The 16,601-nt window shown below is 25.1% G+C and overlaps 4 protein-coding genes across 5 annotated transcripts in view; 2 read left to right on the top strand and 2 right to left on the bottom strand.

Moving 5' to 3' along the window:
- Nucleotides 1-66: 66 nt before the first annotated feature.
- LOC107067405 (protein O-glucosyltransferase 2) lies at nt 67-2,722 on the bottom strand. The gene is given in 8 exon segments (XM_015322889.2): nt 67-345; nt 441-740; nt 859-929; nt 932-1,095; nt 1,273-1,517; nt 1,587-1,798; nt 1,859-2,070; nt 2,299-2,722. Coding segments are annotated over 8 exon segments (1,509 nt in total). The 5' UTR covers nt 2,484-2,722; the 3' UTR covers nt 67-225.
- A 141-nt stretch (nt 2,723-2,863) lies between these two features.
- LOC107065661 (cilia- and flagella-associated protein 65) lies at nt 2,864-10,353 on the top strand. The gene is given in 19 exon segments (XM_089176900.1): nt 2,864-3,096; nt 3,199-3,418; nt 3,522-3,787; nt 3,858-4,140; nt 4,199-4,399; nt 4,465-4,669; nt 4,746-4,948; nt 4,951-4,981; nt 5,038-5,266; nt 5,329-5,682; nt 5,760-5,836; nt 5,925-6,195; nt 6,265-6,480; nt 6,639-6,827; nt 6,909-7,159; nt 7,236-7,488; nt 7,558-7,778; nt 7,844-8,012; nt 10,134-10,353. Coding segments are annotated over 19 exon segments (3,855 nt in total). The 5' UTR covers nt 2,864-2,988; the 3' UTR covers nt 10,242-10,353.
- On the bottom strand, nt 8,271-9,870 carry LOC107067411 (tRNA (guanine-N(7)-)-methyltransferase). The gene is made up of 6 exons (XM_015322903.2): nt 9,572-9,870; nt 9,346-9,488; nt 8,986-9,170; nt 8,795-8,908; nt 8,550-8,651; nt 8,271-8,471 (listed from the first exon to the last, which is right to left on the bottom strand). The coding sequence occupies exons 1-6, from the start codon at nt 9,655-9,657 to the stop codon at nt 8,334-8,336; spliced, it is 768 nt and encodes a 255-aa protein (XP_015178389.1). The 5' UTR covers nt 9,658-9,870; the 3' UTR covers nt 8,271-8,333.
- The window catches only part of Arms (Ankyrin repeat-rich membrane spanning), a 21,272-nt gene continuing 14,614 nt past the window's right edge, over nt 9,944-16,601 (top strand). The window contains exon 1 of one of the 2 annotated variants that reach the window (XM_089176892.1): nt 9,944-10,133. The gene's annotated coding sequence lies outside the window, so the exon portion shown is untranslated. Of the gene's footprint in view, nt 10,134-11,156; nt 11,256-16,601 lie in introns of those variants that run through there. The other variant, XM_089176894.1, reaches the window with a different exon arrangement.

The following is a 16,601-nucleotide window of genomic DNA, read 5'->3' as shown; positions in this document are numbered from 1 at the left end:
CTCTCTCTCTCTCTAAATGTTAAATTATAAAAGAAATGATAATGTAATTAAAAAAAAAAGAGCGCATAGAGTTTATCATCAAATATAATGTAATATAGTAAAAAATAGTGTTTATATAAAACAACCAAAATAAAAGAAATATATTTAGCATCATAAAACATAATAATTATCACAAAATGTGAATAGCTCATATTAAAATGTTTAACGCATTGAGATTAAACAATTTTAAAGCTCATCCTTTAAATTGACATCATCAATATTACATTGACAGGAATGCTGCGGTTGTAAAACTTCCTCCATGTTATCTAAAACCTTGATCTTATTAATAAGACGTTTACTCCATTCCTAAAAAAAAATAATAACAATAATAAAGCATGCTATTTTATTAAAAATAATAAAAATATAGTAAATAATTTGAATAAATGACTCTTCATTCATACTCGAAGTAGCACGCTGTGGTAACAAATAACATTCAGCGGCAATAGATGATCTCTTGCATATTGTCTAGCAGTTTTAGAAATATTTAAAGCAATTTCATCATTTTCTTTGGCCCATTTAATTTTTTCGACTAAATCAGATAAATCTCTTTTTACGGGTATATAGTGTGTTTCAGGTACTAAATCATTATAAAAATATTCATAATATTTCGAATCTTGTTTCAGTATTAAAGAATCTCCTGCTAGTAAATATGGAAATCTGTATGCTGCTACTGTACCATCAATATTCAATTGATACTTGTGCTAAAGAGATTGAAATTATAAATAAAATAAATATATTCATATTTTTCTTATATGTAAAGGTTTCTATGTTAACACATTTTTTAATTTTGTAATAATCATATAATATATATATGTTTACCTTAAAAAATTGGAAAAATGAAACGTAACTTTGCGGAGGACCGTATTTGTCAATTTCATTCTTAAAAAAAAGAAATTAGTAAGAGATACATTAAATAAGTCAGGATGGTTCCTGGAAATGTCTATGAGATTAAGACGTTCTCTACGGGAATCACGACCACGCCAGAATAATTTTTCTATTTTCTTTTCCCATGGGGTATCTATGTTACCTTGCACGGATAGCATATCTAGCATTACTCTTTTAGTGATGCAGCACATTCATATTACATAAAAAAGAATTCTAATTAACGTTTGTAATAATATGAATTATAATGTTGAGTTAAGTTATTTCTTTGAAATATTAATTAAACGAATAGGTATCATTAGAAGGAAATAGAATAAAATAATAATTAATTAATTATTAATTGTTTTCTACCTTCCCATAGCTTCCAAAGATGATTGTGTGATATCATATGTTGGCATAACAATATCTTTTGAATCGTTAGACCCACACCATGAAAAAATAGGATAGTTGAGTTCTTTGATTGGAACAAGCGGCCAATCTCCCAAATTAACAAAAAATTCAACATCCGGAAGAATTACTTTGCGTGCAAGCGAAAGCAATATCGCATCCATAAATATTTTAAATCCTACGTGTTGTCCGTAGCATCGCCTATAAATCTAATACGATTATATTAAAAATGAATTAAAAAAATGATAGAGTGTTTACAAATTAGAATAAGTGCTTACTCTATTATTTTTGATAACATAATGACAAAGACTAACGCTGTTAGGCTTGTCATATTTCTTAATCAAAGGATTACGTATTTTGTTAAAATCTACACTAACAAAAGGAGTAAGATCAGAAATAATTTGTGCGTAATTATTTGGACATTCATAATCATTCAACCATTCATTAAAGTTTGTATTTGGACAATAACATTCTTCCTCATATGCAGGACCTAAAAAATCCTTAATAATTTAAGCTAAAAATAATTGTACATTTCATCCATATAACATACCCATCATTTCTAATCGTTGTACTTGTAAATCTTGTTTGTTTATTTGTACATTTAAAGTCATATTCATACAAGTATTATGAAGTTTATAACGGATAATAAAACTACCATCTTTACGGTCTAAAACTTGCGTCCATATATGACATGATTGTTTGTTCCAAGTTTGACCTTGTACTTTAGCGATAACAAAGCCTGCACCAGGTGAAACAGTTAAGCTACGGCATACGGTTATTAACTATTTTAATGTACAAATCATTAAATTAACCATTTATTATAGTTGATTAAATTTGTTAGAAAAATTGCATAGTAATTTTTCAAGTTAGTTTGTTAGAATATATATATATATATAAATTTACAATTATTTAATATAATAAAAAAATGTTTATTTTTTAATTATAATTTACTAAACATTAAAAAGCTATAGAAGAAAAATATTTACTAACTTTTGACCATTTGTGTCTACAAGCTGTAAAAAAAAATATCTTGCTCGCATTATTATTTTGTCAGGTTTTAAGCCGGGACCCCAAATTATTGTTTTTGCAATATCTATTTCAATATCAGAGGATAATACGATATTATCCATTTTTTCATAAATAATTAATAATAATATGTACGCTATTAATTTCATTTTTTTGATAATTATTACTAAATCATTTATCACGTATATATATATTTATATTTTTATATTATTTAATAATTAATAATGTTGAAGTACTAAAATATATACTCTCTTCTAACAATTGATTTATCAATTTTTTAATGTTTTTTTTCGCGCTATAAATGCCGCGCGGTTTATTTCACGTGGTTATAAGGGCCAATGAATGAGTTCAGAGTTAATAAACACAATATTTAATATTTATTCAATATATTTACACACAGATTTAAAAGCTAAGAGAGTGTTTGTTATTTTATATCTTGAGCTAGTAGTTTTTCTTGTCACTAGTTGATATCACGTGAGCTACTAATCTACCCAAAGTCCCTATGCTCTTGTCACATTAAACTAGATAACATAGATAGCGCTAGTGTATGCACATGTAAATGGAGCGAATTTTTAAAGATTTCAAACAAGTTAAACATTTATTTTCGTAAATCTTAATACAAAAAAAGATTGAATAATTTCAATTTAACAAACAATGTCACAATATTGTTGTAGTACTGAAGATATAAAAATAATTGATTTTGGTGAAGTTGAAATGGGTAAAACGGTTGTCAAATCAATTGAGATATATAATGAAAGTTGTGTTAGTAATGTTTATTATTTTTAATATTTAATAATATTTCTCTTATTAATTTTCTATATTCATAGCTTGGATAATTGAACTAATAGTTTATATTTATTTCAGAAAGAACAGATTTATGAAGCACGAAGAGATCCTGTAACTAATCCTATGGATCATGTTTTTAATTTGAAAACGTATACTTGGACTTTGTTGCAAGAACAATGTTTTTCTTGCGAAATACAATATCGACCCCTTGTACCATCTTCTAGAAATGTGGATTATTTTATTATTACTGGCAATGTTTCTACATATATCAAAATTATTGTTCGTGGAACTTGTATTGGTAAGTGTTAAATAATTATCTATGATATTTATCAGATGTAATAAATAATGTTTTTTTTTTCAATCAAGATTTATATTTATTCATTTATTTATTTATTATTTAGGTCCTGCACTTTCATCATCAAAAAATAAAATTGTATTAAAGTGCTCAAGCAAATGTACACGAGTAAAAAAACAAATAAAGCTTTGGAATCATTCGAAAGTAAAAGCTTCATTTATATTCGACATTGATATAAAACACAAATATTTTAAATTAGATATCATAGAGGGTGTAATTAATCCTGGTGATTACAAATACATAACGATCACTTTTACACCGATTAAAGAAGGAATTTATGTGTACCATTTACCATGTTTAATATTGTATCAGGTTAATTAATTGATCATCATTTATATTATTTATAAAATTAATATAACATATTATATTTTAATATTTACAGGATCCAATTATGATTAAATTATATGGATTTTGTACATCAGTTTATCAAGAAATCAACATTACATCAAACTTGGATGAATTTAATTCACAACCATTAAATGGTTTTGAGGAATATATGAACGATAGTATTAATATAAAGAAAGGAAATTTAGGATTGGTATCTGTGTCTAACAATTATTTCGATTTTGATCAGATTGATATAAAAAATAAAATAAATAGAAGTCACCAAACTGTTTGTTTTACAAATCATAGCTACATGAATTTATTACTCAGGTGGGATCAAGGTAATTTTATTTCAATAATAAATAATTCTATGACTAATGAAAAATGAAAATATTTCAGATGATACAGGAGTCTTTAAAATAGAGCCATGTACAGCAAAAATATATCCAAACAATTCTGCTTTGTTTGAAATCATTTTTCAACCTAATGAGGAAAACAATTTATATACGAAGCAATTTATTGGGTATTTTTTTGATGATGACTTTAACAATGAAGATGAACTTTTTACGGTTCCTTTCTTTACATGTTTACGAGTAATAGGTGAGATCTGTTTAAAAGAAATAATTTTCTTTTAATTATCTAAAAATTATTTATTATATTCACAGGACATTCTTTTCCTGCTAGTTCTGCAGGATGGATTCCTCAGTATGAATTACCATCAACTATTATACTACCACCATGTATTCCACCGCTATCAGTTTATACGACATTTGTAATAAAAAAATTTGGCCATTTGCCTTTAATGTTTCGGTTTTTGCCTCCAGTGGATAGCCACTTCATAGTAAAACCAATGTTAGGAATTATTTATGGGTAAGAAATTCTAAAATTACTATTACTGTTTATTAAAATTATAAGATTATTAAACAATTGTTTTTTAATATTGTAGGAATTATCAGGTGGTGGTAGTTCAAATATGTCCTGAAATGACAGGAGAGCATTTATACATGGAACAATGGGCAATATGTTTTAATGGAAAGAACAAAGATTATATTAGTTTTAAAGGATATGCTGAATACGCAAATATTAGTTTTAATAATAGTACAATAACATTTGCTACAGTACATTTAGATACCCAAAAAAAGAATCAATATTTATGAGAAATATTACTCGTCACACTATAATGTAATGCATTATTGAAATTCATTAATGTAAACACAATTAATTTGTATAATTTACAGGTATCAGTTTTTGAATGTGCCATCACAATTGATCGTTCCATATTCAAAGGGCCAGATTTATGCTAACGATATCCTCTCTCAAGAATGGATATTTCATCCTAAAAAATGTGGCGAATATAATTTTGATATTAAATGTATTCTGATGATCGTACAAAACGGTGTACTTGTTGGAACAGAAGTTTGCATGACATTGCACATTACTGGGAAATGCGAAGCTGGTTTACTTGTGGTAATATGTTTAGTATATATTTGTTTAATAATTTATCATATTAATATGATTTATATTTTCAGGCAGTACCTAATGAATTAGATTTTGATATACAATCATATGGGAACGAAAAAATGAAGAGTTTCTATCTTTATAACTTTAGTCTCGTGAATATACCTTTCAAAATATGTTATCATCGTTCTTGGCCAATTGGATCTATCAAATGTGATGTAAAAATATTTCCACTCTCTGAAACCATTCTTCCAGGAAAATCAGAAAAAATCACTGTGTCTATTACTCCATACACACCTGGATTTTACGAAATTGTAATAGAATATTTGGTAAGAATTAATTCTTGGACGGATGATATCAGTTATATGCAATTACCTCGACAAATATGCAAAGTTTATTGTAAATGTGAATTACCAACTTTAAAGGTAAATACTTATATTAGTTAGAGAATTTTTTATTTGGAGAAATTTCATTTAAAAATAATTATTATTTTATAAGATAGATTGAAGACATACACTTTTATGGAACTTGTCCGTCAATAAGCAAAGTTATGTTATGGAAAATAATAGAAGTAAATAAGTATGTTGAATCAAATTTATATGTAATTTGTATATTATAAAAAAAGAAATTTTATGTTATTTATTTCTAATATAATTTTTATTTCTAGATTCAATATTGTTTTGAAAAATATATTGCCTTATGAAGAAGAATCACGATACATATATTTTCCACCAATGATATTAAATGAAAATCCAATACGTTTAAAATTATATATTTCTAATCCTACGTCAGTAAATGCTACATGGGATATTAAAAGAAGGAATTTATGTTCCTGTAAACCAATAAGTAAATCACGCGGTATCTCATTTCGATATGTAGACTTCAATTGCATTCACAAGAAAGTATGTTCTATTTATCCACGATCGGGATTTTTAAAGGTAAACAAACAATCGACTAAACTAGTTACATATATCAATTAATATAATTAAGTGTATTTTCTTTTAAAGCCCAAAGAAATAGTTGCGATTGAAATAGAACTACGATATATATTATTAGGAAAAACTCAAGTAAAATGGGATTTAAATATTGGACATGAACGTCATATTATTTTATACATTCAAGTGAATTCTTTATCCGGATCTGAAAAAAGACTTCATTTTTTTTACAAACCAGTTGTAAAATTGGAGAATGCTTATTTTGGTGATAAAAAAGCTCAACATCGGGTAAATTATTTAAAGTAATACTTTCTAAATATAGTGAGTGATTGATTTACAAATATAATTTATTTAAAGATGATGTTCACAGTTCGAACTTTTCGTTAATCGATCACCTACTGTGTTATCTTACTTATAAATATTTTTAAATTAAAATTGAATTTCAGATATGTTGGATTTATAATTATACAAACAATTATTTACCTTATACCCTGGATATTACTAATTTAAATAAAATAAATCAAATCTGTCGTTCAGAAATACTCGCATGTTTGAATCCAGATGGTATTGCGCAGCCACGATCCGTTACACCTCTTATTTTAAAATTTCATCTTAAACAATTTAAAGAGATTGAAGTATCAACATATCTGATTGTTTTGATATTGTTCTTTAAAATACGCGTATATTATTTTTAAATAGATATTAAATTTATTCAGGTATATCTTCCTATTACTCTTGGTGACAAACAAACGGAGTTAATAATTTACTGTGAACCTTCCATTGTATATCCACTTAAAATGACTAAAAGAATTCTACCTAATTTAAACGCTTTCAAATGCAAAGAATTTCCAGTATATTTTTCAACTGATTATATTCAACTATCCACAAGTATGCATAACCATGTTGTTAAAATGATTATGATGTATAATAATACAACAAGTGATAGATTCGCTTACACGTGGAAAAAGTTTGTAATCACATTAATTCAAATTTATTTTACAATTAATATTTAATTTAAACGAATCATTTTTTATTAATTATAGTGAAAGTGTATCAGAGTTATGTGATATAAAAGTTTATCCAACAGAAGGTATGATACAACCGAAAAAGCTTCAAAGTGTTCGCGTAATAATTATTACGAAAGGTGTTAACTGTCAAGTAGATGTTAATATAACTTGCGAATTTCTTAACATCACTCAAAGACGAAATCTTCAAAGAAAAATTTATAAATACAATGATATATGCGATCAATTTAAATCAGAATTTATTTTGACTGAAAAAGGTGAACATTTTCCGGTAAGAAATAATAAATTTAATAATTATTCCTAAAATATTAAAAATTAAAAAAAATATTGAATATTGCAGAAATTACCACCCAAACCAGAAGGAAAGCTTGAAATATGTTGCAAAACATTGTTCATACTTTGTAATATTTACAGTCCAGAAGATATTTTTTTAAGGACTACGTTAAAAGAAGAATTGAAAATGACTCCAACGGAAGAACTTCAAATAGAACAAAATAAAAAATTTGTTCACAGTCATGAACACAATAAAATGATGCTGTTTATTTTAGAAGGAATGATATGGTAAGATTTGTAATAATATTACAAATTTGATTAATTAATTAAAATATTTTTATATATTTTTCTAGGGATATTCTTAACAGTAGACTATTTAAATACACGATTCAAAAACATGTGCTAAATGGACCGCATTTGTATTATACTCAATTTTTAACTAATTCGTTAGATCGTGAAAAAGTAATAACTAAATCGTACATAGCAACACCACGAAAGTTGATTGCATCTATTTTAGAAAAGGTGAGATAATATTGCTCGATATTTAATATAGTAATTTTATTTTGTAATATCTTTAGATGTTGTTTCTTATAATTCACGAAGAATTTCAATTGGAAACAGCACACTTATTTAAAGAAAAAGATATCAGACATATAAGTAATGTAAAAATATTACCCACATTAAAAGTGCGCGAAGAAGATGAAGGGGATAGCTTTTATGATAACTTAAAGCATCATTCCACAGAACTTAGAATTTCTTACATAGATTAATTAATCTCACTTTTGTTTAGGTTTTAATATAAATAAAAAATTATATTTATTCAAGTAGATACATAATAATACATCATTTGTCATTTTGTTGTTCTAACATTGGATCTCGAATTCGTTTAAATATTGCTAAAAATTTACTTCCGCTATTTCTTGTAACTTTTTGACCTTCTTCCGTACTTTCATAAAGTTTTTTAACTATAGGATCAGCAGCCTTTAATACATCAGAATATTTTCAATTATAATTACGATAGAGATGATGAAAGATAAGATTATTTGTTAGGATGCTTACCCATTGTTCTTCAGGTACGTTTTCGAATAATGGATGTTCTACGAAATGATGTACCATCCATTCATTTAAATCTTGTACGTCGGTTATTGTATATACGATACCCTTTAAATAAGATTTATTTTTAATCATCATCATCATCATCATCATCATTATCATCATCATCATCATCATCATTATTATTATTATTATTATTATTATTATTATTATAAAAATATCTTATATAATGAGATATGATAAATACTTACACCTTCCGCAAGCACGTACGCATATTCAGCCAGAAGGGTTTTGCTTATTATCCTCCATTTATATTTGGATTTTTTAAAGTGTGGGTCTGGATATAGAAAAAACATCTTCTTTAGCTACAAATCGTAAGAATTGAAGTTTATTATTACTTCTTTTGATAGATAAAGAAACTTGATTTATTTCATTATCATACCTGTCCTTTGAAAAAATAGTTGGGTAAATGTTTCATAGCATTAGTCCTTAAGCAAGCTATGTTCTCATATTGTCCTGGGTTTTGAGATCGTAACGCTTCTATACGATCTTTTACATAATCTAATACTTTGACTCTGATTTCCAGACCGAGTATTAAATTATTAGGGAACATTGGCGATAAAGTAACTATTTTACAAATATATTAATTTGTTTTCTTCGACGGTGAATTTGTAATTAATTAATTGTTTAAGTCCCAGGATTCTTTAGAAAAATTGTATTGACAAACATCTGATAATAACTGCACATTGCTTGGGACTCAAACGATTATATATTATTATATAAAACGTAGAATAAAACTTACCGAGCAGTCCTCCATAACCGCAACCAATATCGGCGAACTCTACACACTTTTGAGGAGTATCCTCTGTATTCTCATTATCATTATCTTTAGAAAAATATTTAGGATAATAAGGACTCCAATCCATTAACTCTGGTTTTAAAGGGCTGTTGTATACATATAAACAAATAATTATTTTAAATGACTAATAATTAAACATAATTGATAATTAACAAAATTAATTCCTTACTATTCTAAACAATGATCCGCAATAGGATTGGAGTGAGCACGTTGTCTATAATGTTTTTTTTGTGGTAATGAAACTGACTTTGACATACTGATACGTATGTATTAATTTTACAGTTTACCACGAATTAAATCCTTCTTACGAGAGAGTAAAAAGAAAAAAAACAAATATTATAATAAAGAAATAATATATTCCAACAATAACAAAGTAATATTCTCTTTCATTGACAAATTCGCATAACAGTTTTTATGCATTATGAAAAGAATAATACACGTGGTTTGTAGCCGAAATAAACTAGGAAGTAAAAATCAGCTGATAGTAACGCGCGAAATGCCCTCTGGTGAATGACGCTTCTGTTGGTTTTACTGCACGAACAGAAGTTCGAGTGAGAGAGCGTGCCAGTTTGTCGTGAATACATTGTAAACGTTTAGTTTTGTTTTTTCATTAGTGCGCGCCAAATGTGATATTGTTTGGATAAAAGGAACAGAGGAATGTTTGTGTAATGTTCATTAAAGCGTTCATAACTGTCGAGAGGAAAGAATTATAATCGGTGTCTTGTTTTCAGGTGAGGTTAGAATTTGTTAATAGCAAGCAAGAACCAACAAAAAAAAAATACATCCTGCGTGGTAGGGACGTACACCCAACTCTCGATATAGATATACAGACAGTTTGATCGATAATGTTAGATTGTAAGGATTCTCTCATTCATTCTTAATTCAAATATTTGAAATAATATATATATTTTTTTGGTTCAATATATCAAAGTATTCAAATGATCAGTTGAATGTCGGGTTATCAGATTATTTATTCATTTTCCTTTGTCTTCTTACTCCAAAGAAACTTTCACCAAACTCATTATTCCTAGAAATTACTTAGAATCCCTTTCTTACCGACCGCTTTTTACAGAACAATCATTTTTCAAGGTTCTTTGTCATATTTGCGCATTTTTGTACATTCTCCTTAATTATGATTTCAAAAATGTCTTTGAGTTATCATAATATCGTTTTTATTATAATAAAATAATTAGTGTATGAAAAAAAAAATATATATATATATATATATATATAATTATAATAATTTGGGGAAGGACATTGTATATTTAAGATAGATGCATTTTTTATGCAATTTATCTTTTTTTTTTATGCAGCAAATATTCAACAATAAAGTATATATTTTATTTTTTAATTATATGCACATATTATATATAGATAATTTTTGAAAATTTCATTATTCGTAATTCACCAATGAAATGCAACTTTTAAAAACTTATTCTGTATGGACGAGACAACTTTTTTTTCTTATGACGAAATTATTATTATTATTATCAATAATAATAATTATCATCGACTACTTATAAAAAGGAACACTTGTTTTTTATCTTTAACTTTTAATATCTTTTATTTCAAAAAAATATTTTAAAAATTAATTATATTAGGAATGAGAGCACACCAATCGAATCGCGAATTATTAACGAATGAACGAGCGCCTTTAGAAAAATATTTCACTCCGATTGGTTCGTTTAAAATTGTGTTCGTTTTATTCGTTCTTTTATAAAAAGAAATAAATATTAATCATCTCCCATGTATTGCACGATGATGTCAATCAAAATTTCGTATCGTTATAAGAAAGGTTCTTCACTTGTTTTTAGTTTAGAAATCTACTAATTGAGATTAATCAAATATAACAGGTGAGTATTTTGTATTTATCAAACATTTTGACATACTTACGTTATTTTCTATCGTTTAATTGTATTTAGAAATTTAAATATATTTAAATATCAATGGGTGATTAAAATTTGTTTAGTTATTGTTTTTTAAATCTTGATGCATCAATAAATAAGCATAAGTTTTTATAATTTCAAATCAAAAGATCATGTCATTTATAAATTGTTTTATAGTATTTTACATATATCCATACACATACACGGATGCACACATAGGCGTGCGCAATTAGAAATTTACGAGAATTTAGCATAGAAAAAAGATAAAGAAAAAAGAATATTTCTGAAATAATATTGTATATATTAAAAAAAAAAAAAATATCTTTCCAAGATCTCTCACATAAGAATGTCCTTGTATAGAAATAACATTGGCACACGTGTTTCTTATCTTGAATCAACTGCCATTATTTGGACCAGTTGATTGTGGCTTTGTAAAAGATTCCTTTAACTTGAATTAATATTGATTTATGCTAATTTATATAATATAGTTCTCAGGGTAATCTAACACGAGTTTGATATTATATCTTTTGTTATTATCAATCGATAATATAATATCGATAATTATTTCTTTATCGAAGTAGGTATACTTGCATTTATACATACACTTGTACGTATGTAGACAACTATTAAAAATTTTTCTATCATTATATTATATTTATGTATGTGTATTGTTTTAGATAACAATAACAATCTATCCTTAATTTTAATTTTTTATTTTCAGTAATAATAATAATAATAATAATAATAATAATAATAATAATAATAATAATAATAGTTATAGATTATAAATATTAATTAAAATAATATTAATAAATAATAGTAATAATAATAATTATAATAATTATTATATTTTATTTTATTATAATAATTATTATAATTCTGTTTTCAATTTATGTATTTATTTATTTTATGTTATATTTGATTGAATTTTTTCAAAATGGCTACCTGTCCGATAAAGAATCAATTCACTTTTTTTATTACAATAATAATATTAACAATGAATTATTAATTATTATTGTAATGTATTGTTTATGTTATCAATTCTGTTTTCACTTTAGATATTTATTTATTTTATATTTTATTTGGCATATTTTTTCCAAAATGGTTATCTGTCCATTTTTCGCAGTTTTTCTTTTCGTTACACTATTGTTATAATAAAATAAAAATGAATAGTAGAAACAATATATAGGAAGCAACTTATGATAATAATGATAAATGCATTTTGAAATATTTTACCAAGTTAAGATAGGGTATCTTCTCAAGTATCGTACTTTAGTATCGGCTCATTTATCGGAAGTATCTTCCGTAACGTGACAGGAATCGGTTATACTTTCTTACAATCTTATTTTTTTTATTTTCTTTTGATTTCGTATTATTATTCTCGTTAATTTAAGTAAATCAAATGTTTAGATTCGATATAAATAAACAATGTTCTATTAAATTTGACTGGTATTTCCTTTAGAAATACAATTATATCGTTTTATGAATGATTTCTTAATTCGTGGAAATCACATGTGAAAGAAGATAACAATATTCTTTCGGCTAATGTCGTAGATTAGAGTAAACAACGTGGCTGGTGACTTTACAAAGTTATCGTTCGAATTATAATACGAATCATCGATGTGAGAGTGGATTGTTATAAAGAAAAAAAAACATATAATTACGACAACAACAAATATAATAATAATGATAATAATAAGAAGAAACACAATGTTTTTCTTAAGTACATTGAGTTTACTTATAGAAAGTTGATCAAACATACTAACCTTCAGTTGAGTACATTTATTCAGTCGTGATTAGATCGTTCGATGATCGTTATGGATTAAATCAAACAAATTGTTTCTTTAAAATAAAATAAATATCACATATTCATTGTTGGAGGGATACATGACAAAATAATACTGCTCACGTTAGATATCATTTTCTTTTTTTTTTTCTTTTTTTAAACGAACGTGAAAATAACTTTTATGGGAGTAAACGTTCGATATACGCGCTCGAGTAATGAATAATTAAATCGATTATGTTTAAATGCTTAGTGTCTTCGAAGAAGAATGTATTCAATGTGTAATTTTGATTCGAGTATTTTAAACAATATTTACATTTACATTTTTTCTTTACTAAAAACAAAAACTTTAAGAGGAATTTTCTTCATTAACACAAGTGTTACAACATTACGCAATTATATTTTGGTTCTTATTTTTCTTAGTTTTCGTTTTGTTATAATAATGAAGTTAAATAGTGTGAAAGAGAGGATTATATATGAAATTATTTAATTAATTGTTTAACTTCGATTAAAATAAATCAATATTTTTTTTTGGTATAACATTTGTTGTGATCTCAAATCGTCGACAAGAATATGTGTTAATAAAAGTTCTCAGAATTCAAATATTGACTGAAAAGAATTTCAACGGCGAATTCTTATAAATCATTCACGCGCGTGTTTTTATTTTTTTGTTTGTGTTTTTATTTTCACCAAAAATTAATTCAATAAATTTAAATTCGATCGCCGAACTCTATGATACTGAATGATTTGTGACTCTTGAAGATATTTCGAATATTTTTTTTGCATATGCATGATTCATCGTTCACGGAAGAAAAGTAAAAAAAAAAAAGAAAAAAAAAAAGAAATTATCTCGAAGAATATATTGAGTAATATTAAAAAAAAAGAGATTATCAAAGAAAAAAAAGAATAATATTCTAGATGAACTTATGTGTTTCGAATAATATATTTGAAAAAGAAATGGATTATTATTAAAAAAAAAAATAATTAAAAGAAAACTGTTAATTAATATTTAATTATTATTATATATATATATGCATATTATATATATTATTAAATAAAATGGCAAGAAAAATGTCGTGGGAATCTGATGAAAAAATTTATTTGTTAAAATCAAATAAACAAAATACGTGTTTACATTACAATACAACGAACACTAGTCGTATTTATGGCTCACATTCGTCAAGTCCAAATATTTTCCAATCTTTTTGGAACAGAAGCAAACAGGTACATTTGCTTAATATACATATACATTTTTATTGGGTTAGAGTCAAAAGTTTGTTCATATTTTTTTAATAAATTATTTTACACATATTTTATCATAATTATTGATAGTATCAATCAGATTTGTTAATTATAGAGTAATTAATTTATTCAATCAAAAGTTATAACATCTTGAAAAATGAATGAATTTGAAATGAATGAAATTTAGTTGACAAAAATAGAAAGAATGTGATTTAAGTTAGTAAATAAATTTCTGACATTTAAAAACATGATGCAATATCAATTCATCTGGTATAAAACTGGTTTAAACGTTTTCAATCTGGAAATGTTGATGTCAAAGATGTATTATGCTTTGATCAACTGAATGGTCAATAAAATTATGAAAAAAATTGAGTAACACATTGGTATATTACCAATCATGATATAAATTCAAAATTATACATCGTTTAAGAAACATTTTTGAAAACTATTCGAAGATTTGATACAAAATATAAAAAATAAATGTTATATTCCAATTTGAACAAAACTATTGACTCAACCCAATATTTTATGGGGTTGTTCGAAAAGTAATTTGATTTTTCACTAAAAAATTATGTTAGTCGTGTTAAACGATATTTAATTTTCCTCTAAATCTTCAAATCATTTTACATTTTAACAACAGACGTCATTTAGAAAATCAGTATTGTTTTTTGAAATTTCAATTTGAAAGATGCACCATTTCTTCTTCATCTAGTTGAAGAAGATAAGAACAAAATAAAAGCAATGGTGTATGCTTTCTTTGTTGTATGACAATGTAAAAAATAGTAAATAGTCGAATTTTTTAAATTCAACAAATCACGACGATCAAAAACAAAAAAAATGAAATTACTTCTCGAATAAACTAACGTAATTATTAATAAGAATATTTATTTCAATAAACGTTTTTATACGTTTCTCTTGTGTGTACCCTTTTTAAATAGAATTTATCTCATTTTTTTCAATTCCGTGTTTTTCCGTTTAATAATGATTCATTGTTATACTTTGTTACGAGATAATATGAGATAAATTATTGTTGCAGTTGAAGAAATGAGTTATTTTTTAAAATATTTTGTCTTTATCGTTTCACGTCCCATGAATATGCAATATACGAGTATTCGAGTCTCTTCGTTAAAGGGGGTAATAAAAATTATAAAATATACAATAAAAAAAACATATTTCATATAAATAACGTAAGATATATTTTTTTCATTTTTACGAATTCTGCAAGAAAAAAAAAGAGAAAAATTTTTATTTTTATTTTTGTAACATCTTACGATAAAATATTGCAACGTATGTAATTGCATTCAATTTTTCATGTGTGCGGATGTAGAACCTTGAACTTCACTATAAATAATCATGAATGTTTTATTATCGTTTATTATCGGTGCATTGGCTTTTGTGCATTCACAGATCATAAATATATTATTTATTTTTTTGTTATTAATAGAAATTGAAATTATTTTTCATGTAAATTTACACTCATGCGTATATGCATTTGTGAATTATTTTTAAACTTTTATTTGTAAGTTCGTAGTAAGTAGTTCAGTAAGAGTGTTAAAAATAAATCGTTAAAACTCTTCCGTAACTGTTATTTCTCAATAGGACAAATTAATTCCTCGTTGATCGGTTTGACCAATGCTTTAATTGATCAAAGTGACTCTTCTGCTATCGTAAGAGCGCATCGTATTGCAAGATTTTTCATTCTTTGAGGGAGAAACAAGAATGACGCATCTTCTTAAAGATATTTTTATTACTTGGCTTGGTTAATAAGTTAGAGACATCGGAATTTTTAATATAAAAAATACCACTATTTTAATATTAAATTTAAATTAATTTAATAAAAATTTAATCATGTTAGATGTCAAATACTTATAAATATTTTAATATATAAAATATCTTAGAAAATTTCTATTCAATTTAAATATCAAATTATAAACATCTTTTTTTAAAATTTATTATTTTATTTATTAAATTTAGATCTAAAATATTTAATAAAACGTAATTAAAATAAACAACAAAAATATTTATTTAAATAATATAATTATATATTATTGTAATATATTTATATATAAATTTTATAATATTTAATATATTTATATTTATATATAACTATATATTATTATAATAATTATTTATTTAAATATAAATTAATAAAAAATTCCGACATTATTCATTTATTTATCAAGCAAATATATTTAATGTTATAAAAATATTTTCTACACCGTTATACTTCGAATAAAATTATTATTATTACTTAATCGATTTTCCAATTAATTAATGAAAATTATTCA

The sequence above is a fragment of the Polistes dominula genome, unplaced genomic scaffold (genome assembly GCF_049000335.1).
Source record: "Polistes dominula isolate Pdom_NZ unplaced genomic scaffold, Pdom_raw_medaka contig_12, whole genome shotgun sequence".
Classification (NCBI taxonomy): domain Eukaryota; kingdom Metazoa; phylum Arthropoda; class Insecta; order Hymenoptera; family Vespidae; genus Polistes; species Polistes dominula.
This window is presented reverse-complemented; position numbering and strand designations above follow the sequence as displayed.

Excerpts from the sequence above, each read along its gene's own strand:
- LOC107067411 (XM_015322903.2), bottom strand. The coding sequence starts at position 9,657 with ATGTCAAAGTCAGTTTCATTACCACAAAAAAAACATTATAGACAACGT. Across the intron at positions 9,489-9,571 it reads GCGGATCATTGTTTAGAATA|CCCTTTAAAACCAGAGTTAA; the intron begins GTAAGGAATTAA and ends TGTATACAACAG. Across the intron at positions 9,171-9,345 it reads CGGTTATGGAGGACTGCTCG|TTACTTTATCGCCAATGTTC; the intron begins GTAAGTTTTATT and ends TTTGTAAAATAG.